This window comes from Panthera uncia, chromosome E1, assembly GCF_023721935.1.
Source record: "Panthera uncia isolate 11264 chromosome E1, Puncia_PCG_1.0, whole genome shotgun sequence".
Lineage (NCBI taxonomy): Eukaryota > Metazoa > Chordata > Mammalia > Carnivora > Felidae > Panthera > Panthera uncia.
In genome coordinates, this window is record NC_064814.1 from 4,628,628 (window position 1) to 4,651,650 (window position 23,023).

General features: G+C 55.7%; 1 protein-coding gene across 1 annotated transcript in view; it reads right to left on the bottom strand.

Annotated features, from left to right (window-relative positions):
* The window catches only part of MGAT5B (alpha-1,6-mannosylglycoprotein 6-beta-N-acetylglucosaminyltransferase B), an 83,575-nt gene that overhangs the window by 30,871 nt on the left and 29,681 nt on the right, over positions 1–23,023 (bottom strand). Inside the window, exons 8-11 of the mRNA XM_049638140.1 lie at positions 22,457–22,626; positions 6,447–6,578; positions 4,923–5,056; positions 516–646 (exon numbers count right to left, since the gene is read on the bottom strand). Of these exons, the coding sequence (XP_049494097.1) occupies positions 516–646; positions 4,923–5,056; positions 6,447–6,578; positions 22,457–22,626 (567 nt within the window). The remainder of the gene's footprint in view (positions 1–515; positions 647–4,922; positions 5,057–6,446; positions 6,579–22,456; positions 22,627–23,023) is intronic.

The following is a 23,023-nucleotide window of genomic DNA, read 5'->3' on the forward strand; positions in this document are numbered from 1 at the left end:
CCCCCCCGCCAGGGGATGCCCTATTGAGAACAGAGAGGAACAGGAGGAGAGACTATGGCAAGCGGTCACCGTACCTGGAGCTGCCTCGTTGCCAGGAGGGCACAGAGAAAAGAGGAGAGAGAACAGGTCAGTGAGCAGTGAGCACATGACCTCCCACACAGGTACCGCTTCCCCGGGGACCCAGCCGGAAGATGGGGCTCTAATCCTTAGCCTCTCCTGCCTTCTGCACTCCTGCCCCCCACCCCGCAGCGCCCCCAAGTCAAGCCTAAGCCCCCTTGCCGGGCTCACAGTGTTTATTGATCTGTTCTTAGGGAGGGTGGCGGGTCAAGGCACAGTCCTTGATAAAGGACATCTGAGAGCGTTGCACAGCAGGGGCCGAGGGGGGCAGGTTAGCAGCCCCCAGGCTGGGTATTTTCAGTGGCAATTAGGGACTTCTCTTTTCTGACCCATCAGTGGGGGACAGTTCTACATCCAGAGCTGGGGGGTGGGAGTTCTGGGGGGGGGGGCGTTCTCACCTTCCAGATACTCGCCTCCTTGCCATACACCACAGCCATGTTGCTGGCCTTGCCGCCTCTGATGAGCTGCTTCTCCGTCTCGTTGAGCTCCTCGGACACGAAGCCCATGAAGGAGTTGTCCGGGGTGTGAGCTGCGGCCAGACCACGGGGTCAGGAGGGGGCTTGCCACACAGCCACGGACGCGCCCCGGGTCTACCTGCACTGGCCCCATCAGAGGGGGCCCCGTTAGACAGGGACGGGGACAGGGGGCTGGTAGAGGAGGGGCAGAGCACCCATCAGTGTCCTGGCCCCGGGCATCTCCCTCCCCAGAGCGGAGCCGTGAGCAGAGGGAACCCTGGGAGGTCCCCTTGCTCATTTGCAGACAGGCACAGTCAGGACCCTGTCCTGGTCAGAGTCCTCCCTCCCAGGTTTGCTCAGGAACGGAGGCTTTGGCTCCTCCCCTTTTCTCTCACTGGCGACACCCATCAGCAGAGCCGGTACCTGGTGGGATGTCCCACATGGCCTCCATCACTGCCGCCCTGGCCCGGGTACCATCCTCTGTCCTGGGCCACTGTGAGGGCTGCCTACCCCCATTTCCGCCATTCTCTTGGCACTGCCTGTCAATTTTAGGTCCTGAGCAATCCTTTCAAATTTAGGTCAGACCAGGTCTGTCTGCACAAAACCCTGTGGTGGCCCCAACAGCCAAAGTCCCTACAACAGTCTCCAGGGTCTGCCCCCGTGCCCCCCTCGGCAGGATCTCTCACTACCTCCTGGGACCCTGCCCGGTGCACTCCCTCTCTCCGTGCATGCTTTGCCTACAAGACCCTGCCGAGAGTTCCCTCCTGGCCCTGGTCACTCTCTGTCCCTTACCCTGCACTTGCTGACCCAAACATGATATTATACATCAAATGGATCGTTTATCAGTGTCAGAATGTAAGCCCCGTGAGGGCAGGGGCTCTGCTCGGCTCACCTCACTGTCCCCGGCACCTGGGAGGGGGAGCCTGGCACGCTGGCTCATGAGTGCGTGGGCACATCCTGACTTCCCCCACCTCCAAGTTTTTTGCCCCAGCCGTTTCCTCTGCCTGGAGCGCCTTCTTCCCCTGATGTGGATGAGAAAATGCTCTCCGGCCTCAGGGCCCCACTCATATGCCACCTCCTCCTCTGGGCTCCAGTGCCCCTCTCTTTGTGGCCCCGCCCCCGTGGTTCTGCCTCTGCTACGGTACAGCCCACACTCTGACCTGCTCCCTTGTCCCCAGAACCCAGCGCACCGGGGGCAGGGAATGCACTTCAGCCTCTCTCGCTGTTCCACGGTCGTGCTACTTAGCTCTGTCTGCCTCAGCACCCGTGCCACCGATTCGCAAGGCACAGGGTCCGGCCCATCGTGTTCAGGACCTTGGACAGAACATTTGTTGAGCCCAACGACATCCACTCCGCCTTCCGGGGTGGGAGGGGCTGCGGCGAGCAGGTTGGCAGACACCGCGCGTCCTCGATTTCCCAGAACAGCCCTGGCGCCAAAGACGCCATTTCCTCATCCCGCGAGCGTGTTTTCACATTTTAGCATTTCTGACACGGAGCTGTATACTTCGATCCAATGTGTCGATTTCACGTACTATTTCTACCCACAAACCGTCACAATCAATGCCTGGAGCATCGTAGAAGGAAAGGTTTCCTGCCTAAGTGCCCCCAGAAAGCTCGTGGATTCTTGGGTCTGATTCTTGGGTCTGAAACTCCAGCTGTAAGGAAGGGCCTTTGCTGACCCCAGGACAAAATGATCTTTCTTCTAGAGCTTCCGGAGCATAAGGAGGGGCGCCGGAGGCCCGGAGTTATTTCTGTGATGGTCAGGATGCGGGCAGCTCTCCTGTTTCAGGAGGCTCCACCCAGATTGGGAAGGTGGGGGGGTGCCCAGGAGGACAGACCAGACCCTCTCTCCCCAGTTTGCCCGCCCAGCCCCATCTCCCTCCCTCTGGCCCCACCTGCTTCCCCCCACCGACACCCCAGGCCTCTCTCCTGATTGCCATTTCCTCCCTACTCACCCAGCTGAAGAATCCCTCATTCTACCAACCCTGCCCAGTTAGCAAACTAGTGGGACAGGGAAGTGTCCAATCAATTAGAGTAACAGAGACCAAGAGCCAAGAGCTCGTGGGGGCAGGGGCAAGGGTGAGCCCAGAGAGGCAGCCACCCTGGGGACACCGCCTGGCTAGATGCGGAAATGAATCTGCTCATGAATTCTGCCCTGGACCCGCAAACTCTCTCTTCCTTTTTTGTTCTGTTTCTTTAATGTATTCACTCAATTAACATTTCCCGAGGACCTTGATAGGCTCCAGGGAGATAAATCAGTCAGTGACCCCCCTTCTGAGCGGTTCATAATCTATCAGGGAGAGATCAGCGTATGAGCAAGTAACTCTAATATACTTCAATAAACGCTTTCGTAGAAATGGTTTTAAAAGTTATAAAAACAGGGGCGCCTGGGTGGCTCGGTCAGTCAGGTGTCCGACTTTGGCTCAGGTCACGACCTCACAGTTTGAGTTCGAGCCCCGCGTCGGGCTCTGTGCTGACAGCTCGGAGCCTGGAGCCTGCTTCGGATTCTGTGTCTCCCTCTCTCTCTAATCCTCCCCTGCTCGTGCTCTGTCTCTGCCTCTCGAAAATACATAATAAAACGTTACAAATTTTGAGTTGGGGTTTTAGAGGATGAGCAGGAGTTCTCCAGGTTTGGAACTCCACATCCAGCGGGCCCCACCCCACATAAATCCTCCATTTTTTCAGTGTAGATTATTGCAGAAGCCTCTTAACCCATATCCTGCTTCCCCCTCTCCTCTACCACTGCCCCTTACCACTATCCCCACCTCCTTTCCCTCCAGAGTCTGGTCCCCACAGAACCATGTGGCCTCAGACCTCCGGGCCTCAGTTTCCTCCTCTGGGCTCCAAGGAACCATCCCACCTTCCCAACCTTCTGGGATCCAATCAAGCCATCACCTATGTGCCGAGAAATTGCATCTGCCACTAATGTGTCCTAGAACCTGGAGATGAAGACAGAAAAGGACCCTAAGCGCCCCAAAGAGGCGCATTAATTTGACAGACAAAATAAATGGCGGGTACTTGACTTCTACGCAAGTTCCTGGGACCCTGCTCGGAACCTAGTTTGCTCTGAATTTAGATACAGCCTAACAAAGGTGCTTATCTGGCTTTCCAACCCAGAGCCTTCAAAGAGCCACAAATTAGCTGTGCAAGACGCTGCTGGAGGCAGCCACACTGACAACAATTAAATGTGACAGCTGATAGCTGCCCAATGAGGAGAAAAAGCACCACATCAAACAGTGACAGCAGAAGGGGCCACTTAGCAAGGGGACCCAGCTCCGCACACCTCTGCCAACCCCGAAGGGCAGGCTCGTGCGCGCCAGAGCCAGAGTGAATTGACCCTTCGTTGTCAAGAAAAGATTAAATTATCTTCACCACGCTGCAGGTAAGAGGGCAGGTCAGCGTGTGTATATATTTTAGAGTCTCATTAAAAATAGCTCTAAGGCGGGGCGCCTGGGTGGCGCAGTCGGTTAAGCGTCCGACTTCAGCCAGGTCACGATCTCGCGGTCCGTGAGTTCGAGCCCCGCGTCAGGCTCTGGGCTGATGGCTCGGAGCCTGGAGCCTGTTTCCGATTCTGTGTCTCCCTCTCTCTGCCCCTCCCCCGTTCATGCTCTGTCTCTCTCTGTCCCAAAAATAAATAAAAAACGTTGAAAAAATTAAAAAAAAAAATAGCTCTAAGGCTTAGCTCTAACCGCACTCCTTGCCTGGCACCCACTGTCAGAGGGTTTCCACAGGGACCCCAGCCCCCAGGCTTACTTCCCATTATTCCCAATGCTGGAGACTACTGGAACCTTCCAGAACCTTCCAGAACCTTCCACTTCTTTCCACATCTGCCTTCACTTCATCTGGCCCCTCCACTTAGAAGAGCCTGCCTGTCCTGCCCCTTCGCCACCCGCTAGAGCTCCCCAGTGTACTTTTGGCCTCTCTTTCTACAAGGTCACTGAATCCTCGTTGTTCTGGAACGTGTGCTCAGCATCTCTCTGAGAGCAGCCTGTGATTCTGGAGGCAAAGGCCACTTCCTCCATGTTGGAAAGGTCACCACGTTTCTCCCAAGCCAGGCTGGAAGCCCCCCCCCCCCCGCCCTTCCCTCCAGGCTGCTCCCTCCGCGCTGCCTGCTCCCCAGACACCACAAGACACTTCCTGTCTGGGTCACACATTTGCTGAAGGGGGAACAAGGCTTTCCTGGGGCAGGCAGGTGCCTGGGCCTGCCCTGCTCCCACACTGGCCCGGGGGAGGAAAGCCAGGGAGGAATAGGGGACCCTGCTCCTCCCATGCACCCCTGAGAGCCACGAGGAGGCCCCAACTGCCCCTGACCGCCCCCCCACCACCACATCCTGTGCCCGGGACACTCACGGAACATGGTCATGAACTGCTTGGGGTTGAGGTTCCAGTAGCCCCAGTTGGTCCGGTATCCGTGCAACGTGGCGTATTCCTCATGGTTGTATGCGGGTTCTGTCCCGAAGGTGTCAATGACCCGGATTCGGCATCTGCTCCCCGCCCCGGGGGTGGGGGGGGTGGGTACCAGGAACCAGGGTCAGCCACCTCCTTCCTGTGTCTCCCCGGGCTGGGTTGCCCCAGCAGGGGCACTGTAACCAGCCAGTGGCCGGGTGCTACTGCAACTGTGGTTGGAGCTTGGGCTCAGACACTACCTAGCTGTGTGACCCCAGGCAAGCGCCTTAACCTCTCTGGGTGAGCTCCACCATCGGTCAAGTGAGGGTAACAAAAGCCCACCTGTCCCAGGGTTGTGTGAACCACAGACCACTCACTCAGGAACTGTTCGTTATTTCGGCTGCCCCAAGGGAGCCTAGTGGCGGGGGTGGGGGGGGTGGTCACCTGTACGATTTGCACTTTCCTGAGCAGGGGGCAGCAGTCATTCGAGTACACAGCCCCCCTGCTCAGGAGCCTGACACCCCCAGGATGCGCCTGGCCTGCCTGGGCTGCGATGCAGAGGGCAGGGCCCGGGGAGACCAGCCACTACCATTATCCCCAACGTTGGAGCCTACTGGAACCTTCCAGAACTGTCCAGTTCTTTCCACATCTGGGGAAGGCAATGCCAGCTTGGCCACTTCAGGTACACCTCCCAGCCGGGCAGAGGCTCTGTCTCGGCCCCAAAACCTCCCCCTCTGTCCGTCCCACCCCTGGGCGTGGGCACCGGAAGGAAACTGCTGAGACTCAGACACCCCTCCAGGAAGCTCCCTCACCCCGCTTCCTTCCGGGTGACCCAGAATTGTCCACAAACTGCTGAGGTCGGCACTATTCCCCCAGAGGAGGGGCCGGGGGTGGGAGGCAGCGGCACCGAGCGCAAGAAGAACACGCATTAATAATAAAAGCAATAACAGTGCCTGTCACTTTTTTTTTCCCTAATAAAATCATGCGGGATAGTCAATGGGACTGGAGCAAATGTAATAAATAGCAGGGCTCTCGGTGCTAAATTAAACCCAGTATCCCGCTGGCTGCAGAGACGGGAGCCGGAGCGATGGCATTGGCCTTCGCCCAAACCCAGGGGAGTGGGGTGGAGGGAGGGCGGAGGAGGGGGTGCTGAGCCCCCACAAGCCGAGGTCGTGGCCCCCCTGGGGTGTGCCACTCCATCCACTCCTCCCCGCGATTCCCCTGCCCACCCCATCCAGGTCACCTCTGAGCCCCGCCCCCAGGCTGCCCTGCAGCAGAGGGGCAGTGAAGGGAGCCCCCCACTCCGAGTATTAATTGAGGAAGCAGGGGGGCGAGGCAGAGCTCCTCCAAGAAGGCCAGTGGTGGGGGAGGGGAGACAGAGGCAGGGCGAGGCTTCCCCCCGACCGACCGCGACCCCGTGATCCAGGGACAAGGCAGTCCCCCCACCCTTGGGGCCAGTGTCGGCTCCACCCGCCGAAGCTCTCTCACCTGTACTTCTTGAAGGATAATCCCATATGCTGCTTCATCTGCTGCAGGCCATGGTAGTCGGTGTAGATGAGGTCAAAAGGCAGGGGCATGGTGAGCGGGCAGTTCCCCCGGCCTGGCGGCACCCCTAAGTTACTGAGAGAAGAGCCCCTCAGAGCCTGAGCCCCAAGAGGGGCCCACAGGCAGCAGACCCCCACCTTCCCAACCAGCCTCGAGTCTGGGGCACCTGGAGCCCCCCAGTTCTTACAGCTCAGGATAAACACGGAGTGGGGGGGGGGCACCGTAAAGGAAAGAGAGGCTGGCACATGAGCGCTGGCAGACTTGGAAAGGAAGTGAACAGGGTGGCCATGTCCAGGCGTGTAAGTTTTCCACCGCACAAGAGACTTCAACGATAGGAAACAGGACTGAGATCCAGCCAGGGCTAGCTTGCCAGGCTGTGCCCCTCACCTGGGCTGCTTGCCACTCGGAAGGGGCACCTTTTGTTGATTTGCACAAATGTGCTCCCCGCAGGCCTGCGCCCGCCCAGAGGGGGCACCTTTATCTAGCGCTCACAAATCGCCATCAATGCCCACTATGGTCCTCAACGTGTCTTCTGTGTTTGGAGCAGAAGGCCCTGCCTCAGAAGATAGAATTCAGCTCTGCTGACTGGCTCCTGGCCCACAGAGATGCCCACCCCTGCCCCCCAGGGTCACCCAGCCTGCTAGATCATTTACCCAGAAGCTTTCCTCTGGTGACCCAGTGCCAGAGCCTTTGGGTCATGTCACTGGAGCCCGGAGGACACGGCCACAGCCGCCCGTGTAAAATCTTGGCATTGGACTTCCCTGCCCACCACGCAGGAGCCCCGGCTCAGCCTGAAAACCCACCCCCCTGCAGGGGACAAGGAGGCATTTAGATCGCTCATTCAGTAAGTCTGTACTGAGCCCCTGAGCCAAGCCTGGTGTGGAAAAGCCCCCCTTCCTGTAGGGACCCCACAGCAGCCACCCACCTCCCCCGGAGTCCCACCTCCCTTGGATGCGTGGTCCAGGAGACCTCCCAGTGAGCCCCTTCAGGGATCCACATGAAGAGCAGACTCAGGCAGGGTAGGGGAGGAGCTTTGACAAGGTCACGGCTCATCGATGGCAAAAGGCCACGACTGATGAGCTCTCTGGGCACCTAGAGCCAATTCAAGCCAGGTGGAAAAGTACCAGCCTGGACGTCTTTGCGTCCTCTTTGCTCATGCTCTGCCGGCCACCATCAGAAGCTGGGGAGGGGGGCGCTGCGTACATCGTCCCCAGCGCACACTGACAGAAGCCGTGCCTTTTCAATGCCGTTTATGGTAACTGATGACAAGGCCGTGATGGAAAGGTGTCAGGGGAGGCTGTGTGTGACGGGGATTGGGGACATCAGGGGTCGGCTGTGCCTTGCAGAAAAGGGCAGGAGGAAGTGGGGGGCGGGTCTTTCCCTGTGCCTGCTCCCCACCAGCCGGTGCACCCCAGCCCCACCCAGCTTCCCCTGCGAAGCGTCGAGAGGAGAATGCAAAAATCGAACACCCAGTGTCTCACTTCTTATCTATATACGTAACAGTGGCCGAGGGTCCCCTCCCCGACTCGACCAGCTCCCATGTGACTCCCCTCTCCAACTGGACCACCACACGGGACTCTCAAACCCAGGACTTCTAAGGCAGGGCAGCCTTCGTCAGCTTTTGCCGTGGTTGTTGAAATAACCCAGAATGAGCACAGACCGCAGGGGTCTGAACCCATCACAGGAAACGGCTCCCACAGCCTGGAGACTTCATGAAATATTTGGTGATATTTTTACGTGTGGAGCAGATTTTTGCCTTCTACCCCCCAGGATACCTCTATCGTTTCCTTTCAAGCACGGGCTTTCTCTTGCCCTCTGCACCCCCCCCCCCCCCCCCCCCCCCCAAAAAAAAAAACTCCTCCAGTAAAACTGATGCCCCAGAAAGAAGCATCATTTTTGTGCCGGGTTGCAGCAGCTACCTAGAGAGAGACACCGCCTCCCTCCCCCGATTCCCTGCACTCAATGGGGAGCCACGGACAGAAGGACAAAACGACGAACCCCCTATCCCTTCCTGGCAGAAACCAGGAAGGGGGTGGCTTCTCCTCCCACAGGAATCGGGGCCTGGGAAAATCAATTAACAACCCTAAAGTACAAACTGTAGGTGGGTCCGGTCGCTGCTACGGGCACCGTAAGAGGATTACTTCCCCACGTTACATTTGTGGTTGGTTTCTAGGCAACGTGTCCCTCTGTGGCCACACGTGGTGCCGACAAAGTCACGGGGGCTCCCTTTGGTTGCCCGAACCCCGACCACAGCCGTGGCCCCTGCCCCAAACACCACGGCCGCCGAGAGGCCAGCTGAGCCACACACAGCTCTCCCCTGGGAGAATGGCTCCGCGCTGACGTTCTAAGGCACGAGCCCTCATCATCTTTGTCCCTTGACGGGGCTGACATTTTGAACAAGGAACCATTCCGCACGGTCTCAGCTTATTAATTCATTTAAATCCTTTCATCTGGGCAGCTACCCTAGGAGATCAGACTCATCCTTCTCCTGCTCCCCTCTTTCCAGGCTAGGAAGACAGAGAGGTTTAGTAAGTTAGCCAGGGTTGCACAGCCAGGAGGCTGTGAAGCTGGGATTGGGACCCAGGCAGTGGGGCTCCAGAGCCCTCCCCCTCCCCACTCCCACCCGCTAAGCTCTCCTGTGTCTCCAGCACGGTGTCGGATGGTCGGATGGTCGGACGGCAAAGACATCCCCGAAACCCGAGCCCCGGCTGCCAGCAGAGATTGGGCTCCAGTCCCAGTTCTGTTGCTAACCTCGGGGGAGTCATAAGCCTCTAGGAATTTCGTTTTTCTCCTCGGGAAAAGACAAAAATGCCTCCCTCCCAGGGTTCCTGGTAGGATCAACCGAGGTGCGGTGAGTGAGCGTTCTGCTACTAATCGTTTCTTCTTGTCAGCATCTGCCTTCTGCACTTGTGGGTCCGGCAACTCCTTCCTGAACCACACGCAGCCCCCTCGCTCAAGGCCCGTCATTTCTCACCTCGCATCTTGAGGTCATCTCCTCTCTGCTCAGTGTCCCTCCAGTCTTGTCTCTTTCCTAGAGAGATCTTTCCACTCTGTAAACCCGGTTCCAATCCCTCCCAGAAGACTTCTCGCTTCCCGGCCCTTGCGTCCTCCTCCTCCAGGAAGTCTTCCTTGGATGCCCCGCCCCTGTGCTCCCCCACCCCTTGCTTCAACCCCCGCCACTCTGCACTGTCCTGAGTCACCTCCTTCCAACCGGGCCCGTGAGGATAGGCCCAGGCATCTTTGAAAGCCCAGAGCTGGGACAGCATCTGGCCCGATAAGCCCCTGCTGTGTTCAGGAAGGAATAAACAAACCAATGAATCTGGTGAACCCTTAGGCTGAAAATTTGGCCAAGGAAAGTCTGTCTGGAAAGAGGCGCCGGGTGAGGGGAGCCTGAGGGTGACAGGTGTCTCAGAGGGGTAAGAAGCACGCTGCTCTTCTGAGGAGTGAGCAAGTGTCCTGGGACACCCCGGGACCCACACTAGTGGACCTCTGTGCCCTGCAAGTGTGCAAGCCATCCCGCAGGAAGGAGAGGAAGAGAGACAAGCTGGCCCAGAGACTGCAGACCTCCTCCCAGGAGGAGTTAACGCGGGGCCGCTCCGTCTCCCCGGCCCTTTCTAGAAAACAAGAGTTTTCGATTTAAAGAGAATTCACTGGAGATAAGTGTGGCTGCTCATTGCTCTGGTCACAGGGACTCAGAGCCCGCCCGGAGGACAGTGGAGAGGGTCAGTCCCGCCTGGGGGTTGGGGGAGGACTGTGGTTTCATCACTTGTCAGTTAAGTTCGCCTTTATGGGCAATTTTATGCTACGTGGTTGGTCGGAGCAAGGGTTGGTCGGTTGGGGGAGCACAGGGGCGGGGCATCCAAGGAAGACTTCCTGGAGGAGGAGGACGCAAGGGCCGGGAAGCGAGAAGTCTTCTGGGAGGGATTGGAACCGGGTTTACAGTGTAGAAAGATCTCTCTAGAATAGAGACAAGACCGGAGGGACACTGAGCGGCGAGGAATTGAAAACCGCTGCCTCCTCACAGCCTTTCAGCCAAAGGTGCCCACGGAGGCTCGGCCGGGCAACACCACCTTCCACGCGGGCTCCTCAAAAGGCGCCTGCCCAGATGTTTCCTCGTTTCCAGTGCAAGTTCCCGATTCCTCTTTGGACTCTTAGCCCGGGGCTGTGTCGGGGGTGGGGTGGGTGAGGGAGGTCGAGGAGCCTCCCCACCCCCAGTGCACCCGTGGGGTCCCCCCCGACCCGGGTCAGTCTATTAGGGGAGGCAGCACCTGCCCATGGAGGGACATGACACCGTCCACTCAGCACCTCTGGTCCGCACACTACCGTCCACAATGCTTCGGGACGATGGGGGAGTCTACACGGAATTGCCCAACTGGGTGCCTGGGTTATATTTCTAAATGGCCCCGGGCCACCTGAGCAGGGAGCCTGGATACCGGATGAAAGGGGCACAGGGATCTAGGGAAATGGAGCGTTTCCACGGCTCGCCTGGTGATCCTGGGGCCCCCACACCCCAAGCCGAATTAATCCACCCTGCAGGGGGGCGGGCGGTGGAGGGGTCAGGGTTTAATGGGGACAGAATTTCAGTTTGGGGAAACGAAAAAGTCCTGGAGAGGGATGGCAGTAATGCCCGTATAACCTTGTGAACGCACGTAATACTGAACCGTGTACTTCTAAATGGTTAGGAGAGCAAATTTTGTTATGTGTATTTTACTATAATTAAACCATTCACGCTCAAGGGACCACGCGTGCCCAGCCCCACAAGGACGTGCCGGGCCCTCTGCCTCCCAGAGGTGCCCGTGTCCCCACCTTCCCCCAGCTCCCCCAGACTCCCAGCTGGCTGTAACGCAGGGGTGCAGCACATATTCGCAGGAGGGGAGACTCAGTAGGCGAAACAGAGGGGCCGGGGTGGGGGTGGGGGGGAAACAATCTATGCCCAATTGAAAAAAAAAAAAAAATCCTCAGCTGGGAATCGAAACGCTGAGCTCTGGCTCCGTGGAAAGAGCTCCTGGGCGTGAGCTCCAGCGCCAACGTGCCCGGTGACCTTGCACAGACCTCAGATCATCCTGGCGTCCGCCTCCGGTCCCAGAACGTGGTGCTCGGACTGATCTCCACGATCCCTTCTGGGCTAAAAATTCTCTGGTTTTATTTCTCCCTGTGCCTTTGGTCTGTGGCTGGAAATAACCTCTCCAGGTAGTGCTTACATTCTGGAACAGACCATCCTCCCTCCCTCTCTTCTCTGTGTGGGAAGGACCTAATTAAAAAGAATTCTCACCAAGTGCTCAGAGATCTTTGGCTCCCGGTGCTAGGCGCACGCAGGTAACTTCTGCTTTTCCAGACCCATCTATCTCATTGCTGGGTGCACACCGGCCGGGGCCGCCCAGGACTGTTCCGCCTCCCAGGGGACCTGCGATCCCTCCTACCCCATCCAGTACCCGCCTCCTGGGCACTATGGTGTTGCCCCCCTGTCTCTCTAGGTCTAGGTCCACGGCCTGTTTCTAGGGCAGGCCCCTGCCTCTTCCCAAGAGCAAAGGAGGCAGAGAGAAAGGACCCCAGAGAGTTAACAGGACATCTAATGAACTGCTTTACAAGGAAGGTCAGGACCACCAAAGAGAAAGAATTCTATTGTTCTGCGGCGTTTTCTTCTCTGGCCCAGGACCAGCTCAAGAGCAGCCAGAACTAAAGGCAGAAAAGGAGCAAGGGCCAGAAGGTTCTAAAAGAGAAACACAGGAAGCAGCAACCCCCGCCCCGCCCCCCGCCCTGGGCATTAGGACCACGGTCCAGAGCTGATGCTTTCTTCCCCAGCACGACTTCCTATTTAAGCAAACAGCTAAGAATAGTGCCACCGCTCCCAGGAGAGCGGGATGAAACCACGGATTCCTTCCTCCAGTTCCCGGGGGGTGCTGCCGGCGTGAATGTGGTCAGAACAGGAACACATCCCTCTGGCTGTTCCCTGCCTCCTTCCTTGAAGACAGGCCCCAATTTATATAACGAATGTCTGTCTGTAAATGCACAAAGCAAGCGTCTCTCGTCCAAGCTGTGCCTTAAAGGTAGCAGGACGGTGGTTCCCAGGCCCGGCGCAGGTTATAACCACTGAGATTCCCAGATGCCCAGGCCCAGAGGGGCTGCCTCATCACTCCAGGGTGGGGCCGGGCTTTGGGATGTTGGGTTCCTGGTCCCCGGGTGATTCTTGTGCGCCAGGGGCTCTCACGATCCTATCCGGTTCCACAAAGCTTTTTCGGGGGCCTTGAGGGCACAAGATGGGTAAGCCGCTGTTCTCAACACGGTTAGCACAAACCCCGTGGGAGACGTGGGTTGAAGGAGAGACGAGGTCCCGGGGCGCTGCACGTGCACGGCTAGGGGCCCTGGGTCACTGGGGAATAGCTTGGGAAAGACGAGTCCAGCTCCCAGGAAAAGGCCTCCCTTTCACCTAAGCTCCTTTAGGAGCTCAGAGAAAGCTGGAAGGACCACAGGGGGTCATTTGTACCACACTACACTTCTGCCGGCTTCTGCGGGAAAAAACGAGTCCCAGGCCGGCCGAGCCCCGGTTCTGAGGCCGGAGCGGCGGTGTTTCCTCCATTCGGCGGAGGCTTCAGCCTCCACTGCCCACCTACCCGCTCTCCAGCCGCCACATGACAAGATCTCCTCTGTCTCTGTACTTGGTATGGAGAGGACACTGGACCCCACCTCCCTTTACGAGACCCTGGGGCCCCCCAGGCGAGGCTTCCTCCCAGGAACAAATCTCACCTTGTTCACGAGCCTCAGGAGGCAGCCTCTGCCTCATTTCTCACCTCACTCCCCGTGGCCCTGCCCACCCCACCGAGGTTGCACGGACCTTGCCTGAGAGCCTGCAATTCCCTTTCAAGGTCTCCTCCTTTGTGGCCCTCTGGCCCAGTGGGGACCAGGCCGGAGCTGGGAAAGGTGACTCAGCCGCTGCATGCGTGCGGTCAGGTTTATCAGCCCGTGTCGAGACTTGGTCAGATTCGTAAGAAACAGACTCCCACTCCCTGTGGCTCAGGGCAGCACGGAGCAGGAGGGCGCGGGCGGCCCTTGTAAGCAACCGTCTCTCCTGGACTCTGAGGAAGGATGCAGGGCGGAGGCCAGCGCGGCTCAGGGCTCCGCGGCAGAGGTCCCCCACCTTGCATGGCGCTCAGCGGCACTGACCCCGTCCCACCGCACCGGAGATTAAAATGCCTCGTTGGAATCCAAGGAAAGGGAAGGAAACAGGAGAGGGGAGAGTGGATGGAGTTTCTTTAGCAGAGATTAATCGTCTGCCTCTCAAGCCTCTGCGAGGAACGGGCAGCAAAGAGAAATAGCCACTGTTTACAGGAGTCCGATAAGTGCCAAATAGATGCCAGATGGGCTCGCCCTTCCCGTTTCTAATTCACGTACTTTATACGTTATAAAATGTCTCAAGCATCTGGAAGATTCTAGAAAATAATATAACGATACGACAAATCCTTCTATTCCCATTTCCCAGCCTTGTCAAGTCGTCACATTTTGCCACCTTTGGTTCAAATCTGTCCCCACCCCCCCCCCCCCCCCCCAGGGGATAACACACCACAAATCCGTGTGGAGCCCTGGGGTGTGTCTGTCTTGTCCGCTGTCCTCACATTTCCTGCCCTCCACCTCACCCCCTGCCACCTCCTGCTCTCTCCCCCTTCCTCGGGGGGCCATCCCCGGGGGCCACCAGGCACCACACTATCCCTATCCTGTGTCTTCAACTGCTCCCTTTTCGGGCTCCGTCGCACGAGCACTTAAACGTGCCTATGCTCTCCCACCTCGAGAGGTAAGCGAGCAGACCTCCCGTTACGGGGTGAATCGAGTTCCCCCAAAAGGTGTTGAAGTCCTAACCCCCCCCCCGGTCACCCAGGAATGTGACCTCATTTGCAAACAGGGTCTTTGCGGATGATCGAGTGAGGGACGTTAGGGTTGGGCCCTAATTCGACATGAGAACTTAGACACAGAGACAGACACACACAGCGGGGAAGGCGGCGTGAAGGCACAGGAGGAGACGGTCACCTGCGAGCTGAGGCACACCTGAGGCCACCAGAAGGTGGCCGAGTCCCGACGCAGGTTCTCACAGCCTCGGAAGGAGCCAGCCCACTGGCCCCGGGACTTCCACAACCGGGGCGCCGTGGCCTCCACCACCGTGAGACAGTAAGTCACCCAGTTTCGCAATACTTTGTTTTGGCAGCCCCCGGGGAAGCTGCGAGTCTGCTGTCGCCTGCCTCCTGGCCTCTCCTCCCCTCACAGCGAGGCTCCTCCAAGAGGCTTCATGTCTGCTTCCTCACCAGCCCCCTCCTCCTCCAACCCCCCCACATCTGCCGTTCATCCCCACAACTCGACCGACTGGGTCTTTGTAGGGTCAACAAGGGCATCCACGCGGCCAAATTCAGTCTCCTTCTCACTTTCTCGGTGAGCAGCTCACATCACTGGCCACACCCTCCTTCTAGAAGCATCTTCTTTCTCTACTGGTGCCCATGGCTCCAGACCCTTCCGGCCACTCCTCAGTCTCCTCTGGCAGCAAGTCTTTCTCCAAGAGGACTTTCACTGTTACTGTTCCTTAAGGCTTTGTGCTCAGGCCTTTCCTCCCATCACTTGGCAGGGGACGGTAGAACCCTCCACCCAGTGGCTGCTTTGAGCCGGCTAGTTCGGCCTAGTTCAGGCCAGTCTGAGCCAGTCACGGCCAGTCAGGCCCTGAGGCCTGCCTCACCTGGCTCCCAGATGAGCTGGGAGGGGGGTCCAGCCCAACCCCTTGGGCTGCGCGAGGGGGTCCGAGATGTGGCCCCCGCCTCCCTCCTTCTCTGGGGATCCTCCCTGGTATTTCCCTGGAACAACGCTGCTCCAACAAAAAGGCCAGGAGACTGATTTCCACGGGGTCCCCGTGCTTGACGGCCGAGAGTTTTCCCTTCTTGTCCTCCTTAGTTAAACATTCTCCTCTCAAGCTTTCATCATTTGCCAGTTAAGTCAACTAATTTTCTACTAAACCCAATTTCACTCATGGATGGAGGAAGAGCTCAGCAATTTTTCCCCATGCCATGTACTATTAATGGTGCTTGAAATTATGCAAATATAATTAATGAGCACCGCCGATCCTGGGCAGGCAGGCAGGGAAAGGCTTAATTTAAAATGCCCACTGTGGGGGCGCCTGGGTGGCTCAGTCGGTTGAGCGTGGGACTCCTGATCTAGGCTCAAGTCATGATCTCACGGTTGGTGGGTTCCAGCCCCGCGTGGATCCCTGCGTCGGGCTCTGCACTTTCGGTGCAGAACCTGCTTGGGATCCTCTCTTCCCCTCTCTCTGCCCCTCCCCTGCTCCCTCGCTCTCACTCTCAAAGTAAATAAATAAACTTAAATAAGGAAATAAATAAAATATGGGGCGCCTGGGTGGCTCCGTCGGTTAAGCGGCCCACTTCGGCTCAGGTCACGAGCTCACGGTTGGTGGGTTCCAGCCCTGTGTCGGGCTCTGGCCTGGAGCCTGCTCTGGATTCTGTGTCTCCTCTCTTTCTCTCTCTCGGCCCCTCCCCTGCTTGTTTGCACTCTCTCTCTCTCTCTCTCTCTCGAAAATAAATAAACAATAAATAAATAAATAAATAAATAAAATGCGCACTGTGGACCCGGGATGAGTCGGGGCGTGGCCAACTGGAGGCTCTGGGCCCCCCTCTCCTTCCCTGGTGCGCGGTGGGCGTGGCCAGGGCCGTGCAAGCGCGCGCCGCTGGGCGCACTGTTCTTGCCCCGCCACCAGCAGCAAAGCCCGATGTGGACTCTGTGCATTGCCCCCAAACATCACTCCAGTGAGCTGGTTAATTAAAACACCAAAACACGAGAAGCAGAGAAAGGCGGCTCATCCGTCCAGCCTTGCTGCTCAGGCAGTGGCCAAGACATCTGCCACGAACATCTGTGAGCGAACCACGGTAACGGTCCAAGCGGCATCTTTGTCCCACTGCCTTCCCTGCACCGGCCCTTTAGCCAGACCGGGGAGACTTTTCTGCCACAGGAGCCGAGCTGTGGCTCAGGATCCGGATTGCCTTCACATCTCATTGACCTATTTTCAAGTCAACCTGGTGCTGCCTGCAGGGGACGGCTCCCTCCCGGATGATTCTCAGGACCCACAGCAACGCCGTGAGTGCATTCAGTGGGATCTCTGCCCCCCACCCCTTGCCAGGCTCAAGTGCTCACCGTCTTGTTATGAGTTGCACCGCGTCCCCCCAAAATTCATGCTGGCCTTCTAACCCCTACTAACTCGGAATGTGCCTTTATTTGGAGACAGGGCCTTTGAAGAGGTAGTCAAGTTGAAATAAGACCATTAGGATGGGTCCTAATCCAATAGGAATGGTGTCCGTGTAAGAGGGAGAGATTTGGACACAGACATACAGAGAAAAGGCCACATGAAAATGAAAGCAGAGCTCGGGGTGATGCTTCACCAGCCAATGAGCGCCAGAGATCCCCAGCAAACCGCCAGTGGCCCCGGGAGAGGTCTGTGACAAATTCTCCCTCACAGCCTCAGAAGGAACAGCCCTGTTCACATCTTGATCTAGGACCTCTCCAGGACTGAGAAACAACCGCTTGCCGTTGTCGAAGCCACTCAGTCTGGGGGGCTTTGTCACGGCAAATACACAGCTGTGTCTACATCCCTGCCGGAAGGAAAGGCCTGCATTTAGGTAGCGTTGGGTGGTCTTGGCAGAATGAGCTTCAGGAGCTCACAGCCCTGGCCTGCATCTGTCACGGGAGAAAAGTATGTCCAAGAGAGGGCATGGGGCACAGTACCTGCCAGGTCAGCAGGCTCCCACCTGGAGGTGTGACAGGCCCCACTGTCTGGGCCACTTCCAAGGGATGCCTCCTTGGCCCACCCCTGCGACCAAGCATAGCGTGAGTGCTCTGGGGAGGAATCCAAGCCCTCAGGACCTACACTGGAGACACAGAGGGCAGTTCTCGTGAACAAGTCATGAAGGCCGGCTCGCACATTCTACAAAGTCCCAATCCCACAGCAGCCCAGACTGTGGGGGTGGGGGGCTCCAGGGGAGGCTTACAAAAACCACAGCCTCAGTGTTTCCACTTCTCGACCTTCACTCCTCATTAGATCATCTGGGGAGCTTGGGAAATGTAATAATGACACCCACCCAGACCGATTAAATAGAGACACCAAGAGTGGGGCCCAAATGTTAGTATGTTTGCAGCCGGTGACAGGGCCGGGGGGGCGGGTGGAGGGTAAGAATCCCCACCTGAGATGTATTCCAACCACAGCTGATGCTGTTAATTTTGTAGACATAACTGGATTATGTCTCCTGGAGATGATAGTTTTTTTTTTTTAATTCCTTTAGTTGTTTTGGAATTGTTTCTGATAACAGATTTAGAAAACCCCTTCATGAGACTGTTCCCTGAGGTGTCTGGGCTGTTGACACAACTCTGCCCTGAGCAAGAGCTTCTGCTCACACCCACCTCCCACGGGGGACTGAGGACAGAGCTATCTGGGCACAGCCTCGGGCCTGCCCATTTAACAAACTGCAAATCAGAAATGGAGCAACCTTTTCCTGGAGCCCCTGTTCCTGGGAATTTCAGATCCACAGGAGCCTGGCAGGAGGGGATGTGTTGGCAGGAAGATATGGAGTGCCTGTGGGGCGTGTGAGTGTGTGTGTGTGTGTGCTTGCACATGTGTTTGCCTGTGTGTGGGTATGTGTCGGGATAGACATGTACGTGTGCATGCATGAGGTATGCACAGGGGCCGCACACATGTGCACACACACGCACGTGGGCATTGCATATACGGTTATGCGCTGGGGCACGCATGCATGGGCACACATGGGCATCATGTGGGCGCACGCATGTAGTGAAAGAGCTGGCAGTAGGAGGTATTTCAGACCTTGGTACTTTACACAAGTGCCTCCCTTTCAAGGCCTCCTGAGTGCAGTGAACCCCACCTGCACCGCGCTGGCCCTGGGATAAGCAGTGGCAATAACTACAGACTCAGTGCCAGGCCCAAGAAGTGGCCAGAGGAGGAAGTGCTCTGGGCAGGTAAGGACTCAGGGTGACGGTTGAGCAAGAAGACACCTCAGCCCAGGTTGAGAAGCAGAGTAACTGAGGTAAATTCCTATCTCTTACGCAGACTTGTCGAATACCTTCTCTCCCCTGGGGGGATGATTCGCTCAGGGTGGTTGATAGGCTGTCACAAAGGCCTGGGAGAGGCCTGCCCATTCCCTCAGGGAGCAGTAAAGGAAGGAAGTTCTCCTGTCTCTGGCCCCAGAAGATGCAGGGAGTAATCAAGCTGAACCCCATCTGATAAACGTGAATTCATCTAACCTTGAGGCAGGTCAGGGTGTCAGTAATGCTGATAGGATGTTTCACACTCACAGGGGACTTTGCGTGTGGCAGAGCCTGGGATGAGGGGTCCGGACAGCCCTCACCCCCTGGATTCTTCCCGCTGTATCTTAGGGTCTCTGATGACCGAGGGGACAAGGGCCCCTAGACCCTTGCTTGCTTCTCTGCCCAAGGCAGGTCTGGCTTGTGGCTAACCACAACCCCTGCTTGTGCCATCCACAAACTGCCCAAGACTTCTTTGACTTTGCAGACACAGGCTCCCTTTTCTCTTTTCTTCACCTCACCCCCACCCTATCTGGCTTTCCTGCAGGAAGCTTCCAGGCCAGGCAAAGATGCCTCTTTTCATCATTTGCAAAAACATTAGCAGCATTTTGCTCCACAGTGTTGATGCATCTGAGTCCTCTGTTCAGAGGGAGCTGGAGGTGAGCAGCAGTGTGTGCTGGCGGGTGGTGAGTGGGCACACTCAGCTCTGAAGAGCCCTGCACAATGTGAACAGCTTGGTCTGACAACAAAGTGCCACCAGGGTGAGAGTCAGAGTGAGGGACATGCTGGTTCCCTCTCCCAGGGCTGAGTAGCTAGTCTGCAGGTTCAGCACCAGCACTCAGGGACAGCTCCCTGACCAGTTCCTTCCCACTCTGGTGACCGACCTCCTGCCAGATTTTGGCAGGGGCTGAGGGTAGGAGGGTTGAGGGGTAGGGGATGTGCTACTCCCAGGTGACAACTCCTCCCCCAGAACCTGCTGCCCCCAACCTGGGATTGTGTTTCCCAGTGCTGCCACACCATACAGCTCCCTCATTAGTCCCTGTCATCTTCTTTCTCCCCCTTCAAAGTGAACCCTATAGGTACTGTTCCTCTCTGAAGACACTTCACCTTCCCTAGGCCTACTGCAGACAAGTGCATCAGTCTAAAACATTGACTCCAGCAGTGAATCACAAGCCACAGGAATAAAAACCTTCAAGCCACTAGGTCATTTAGTGGCCTCCCAGCACAACCTGGTATCAGCCTCCTTCTCCCCGTAATCCTCCATCCATAGAGCTGGTCCTAGTACCACCCTCCGATCAAGGTCACACGGAGCCCTACTCGAGTTACTGGCAGACTCCAAGTTCAGGGGAAAACTGAGAGGATGAGTAGCTGCCCAAACCACGCTGACCTAAGATTGTCTATGGCTTTGTCCCCGCCAGTATCCTCCGCTCTCCAATGCTCCTGTGCTATAGAGCATCAGCATTTGTGGCCAGGACAAAGTGCTGATCAGAGACATCCAGAACCAATAGACCATCAAGATGGCGGGCAAGTTCTGGACAGGAATCCACGTTAGCTTGAAAACCACCTCAGAGTAAGTTAATGGGCTGATGAAGGAAAGCCGACGTGTAGCAACAACTCTGAGGCCTTCCTTAGTCATGCCCTGGGGCCAAGTTAGAACAGTCTCATCCAAATACCAATGAGAAAGAGGAAGAAAAAATCCAACCATAAATCCCTAACCATAAAGAGAAAAAGATCGATGTTTTTGATTACATTAAATTAAGGCTTTCTGTTCCTTGGGGGGAAAAAAAGAAAAAATGACAGAGACAAGCCACAAATTTGGAGAAGATTTTTAAACAGATATAACTCACACAGGATTTATACCCACAATATACAAAGAACTCCGACAACTCAATAAGGAAAAGATAAACAACCCAGCAGAAAGGTGAGCAAATAACGTGTGTGGGCATTTCATCAAGGGGAAAGAAGGACCAACTTATGACAGAATGCTCAGCCTCGTTAGTTGTCACGGAAATGCAAGTTAAGAACATAACAAAATATCATGATACCACTCGACACCACCCTCAGTTAGGAAGTCTGATTACACTAGGTGTGGGTGAGAACACAGCCACTGAGAACCTCCAGTTGGTGGGGTGAGATCGGTGCCATCACTTTGGAAAACAGCTGGCATTATTTCACACCATTAGTCTCAATGATTGTGCACCTTAGTCCATCCCAAAGAGTCTATACCATGACATACCATAGACATCCCAAACTCAGTCTATACCATGACACAGGTTCCCCAGGTGACATGTATAAGAGTGTCTACCATAGCATCACTCAAGATAAGTTACAAAAGCAGGAAAAAGATGTCCACAGTCAGCAAAAACTGATAAATAATTAAGGACCATCCACATAATGAAATATAGCAGTCAGGGAGGGAGGGCAGGGTGGGTGATGGGTATTGAGGAGGGCACCTTTTGGGATGAGCACTGGGTGTTGTATGGAAACCAATTTGACAGTAAATTTCATATATTAAAAAAAAAAAGAAATATAGCAGTGAAAATTAAAAAAAATAGAGCTACTTCATACAACATGGGTGAATCATCGAAACATAATAATGGGTGAAGAAAGCAAGTCTCAAACGTTACATACAGTAGATGCCATTTGCACAGAGCTCAAAGCAAAAGAAAAGTAAACCGTATGCTGTTTATGGATACATGACCATGTAAAAAATTAATTTGTTTTTTAAAAGCAAAGAAATGATAAACACAGAGTCCAAGTTGCAAGTTTCCTCTGGGGGGGAGGCAGAGGGATCAGGGAGAGAAGGGGCACCAGGTGGATACAGGAGTCCTGAGAATATTCTTTCTTTCCTTCCTTCCTTCCTTCCTTCCTTCCTTTATCTCTCTTTCTCTCTCTTTTTCTTTTTCTTTCTTTCTTTCTTTTAAATTAATACTTAAATTTTTTTAAATATTTTATTTTATTATATTTTGAGAGAGAGAAAACATGAGTGGGGGAGGGGCAGAAAGAGAGAGGGAGACCCAGAATCCAAAGCAGGCTCCAGGCTCCAAGCTGTCAGCACAGACCACAATGCGGGGCTCAAACCCATGAACCGTGAGATCATGACCTGAGCCAAAGTCAGTTCCTTAACCGACTGAGTCACCCAGGTGCCCCGGGAATATTGGGGGAATTCTGGCAGAATCATGGGAGAACACCCTATATTTGCACTTCCTAACATCTGTTACATACATTTTTGTATGTGTCAAATATTATATGATAAACATTAATAAATAAATGAAGAAAAACTGTATTTCTATATCTCACAGATGCAGTAGTTAAGCTTAATCACACTTGCACACAGGCATGCACACACACATACACACAATCCTTCCCCCTCTGGTCACCATCTCCCACCTCTAAGAGCATCAGGGGGACCCTGGAAAGGCAAGCGTTGGGGAAGGAGAGGCATCAGCAGCCCACCTTACCACCCCCCAGGTCTTACCAGCCCCCCAACCCCAGAATAGGCCCAGGAAGGAGCCCAATTCCAGAAGAAAAATTCCAAGACTCCATCAAGCCCACCAAGATGGCAGGCAAAGAGGACCCCAGCTACATGACATGGCTCGATTCCACAAACTGGTATTTGTCAGCCCCTGAGTACAAACACCAGGGCACCTGTTGGCCCAAGATGGAGAAAAGGATCCTTTGAACAGCACTATGCAAATATACTTCCTTGGTGCATCCCAAACATGACCAGGAACCAACGTGGAGAGGAGCAGGAAATTAGTACTGTCACTATCCACAGTATACCAAGAACCTCCCAGGGAACTGCAGGCAGAGCAGTGGCCCCCGGGGGACAGGTTCCCCTTCCTTCCCTGCCCTGCCCTCCCCTCCCCAGCACTCACCTCTGCAGCTCCTTCAGGGACACTGTGATCCGCAGGCCATGGCCCAGGACATAGAGAGTGGCCAAGATGTCTGCCCACTGCACCATCTCCCCCAGAGGCCCGCCCTTCAGCACCCTTGGGCTGAACACGTCACCAGACTCCTCCGTCAGGAAGCCAATGTGAACGAGGATCTAGGGAGGACACAGGGTCAGCATGGAGGGAGGACACAGGGTCAGCACGGAGGAGCAGCATCTCTTGACCTGCCACCCCCAGGGAGACCTGGCCAGCAGCAGATGCTGTCTCCAGGCTGTGCCTGGGCAGGTGTTTTCTGGCACCAGAAGGGGGACCAAGAGGCAGAGTGACTGCACTGGGCACTGGGGATAAAAGTGAACAAGATGTTCACATCCGGCTCTCAAGGCGCTTACATTCCAGATGGAAGAAGTAGACAACAGTAAACACAGACAAGAGATAATTTCATGAAATGATAGGGACTCTGAAAGAAATAAACAGGGTGATGTGAGAGTCAGGTAAATATTTATTGATGGATGGATAGATAGATGGGTGGATGGGACAGTGGGTGGGTGCACA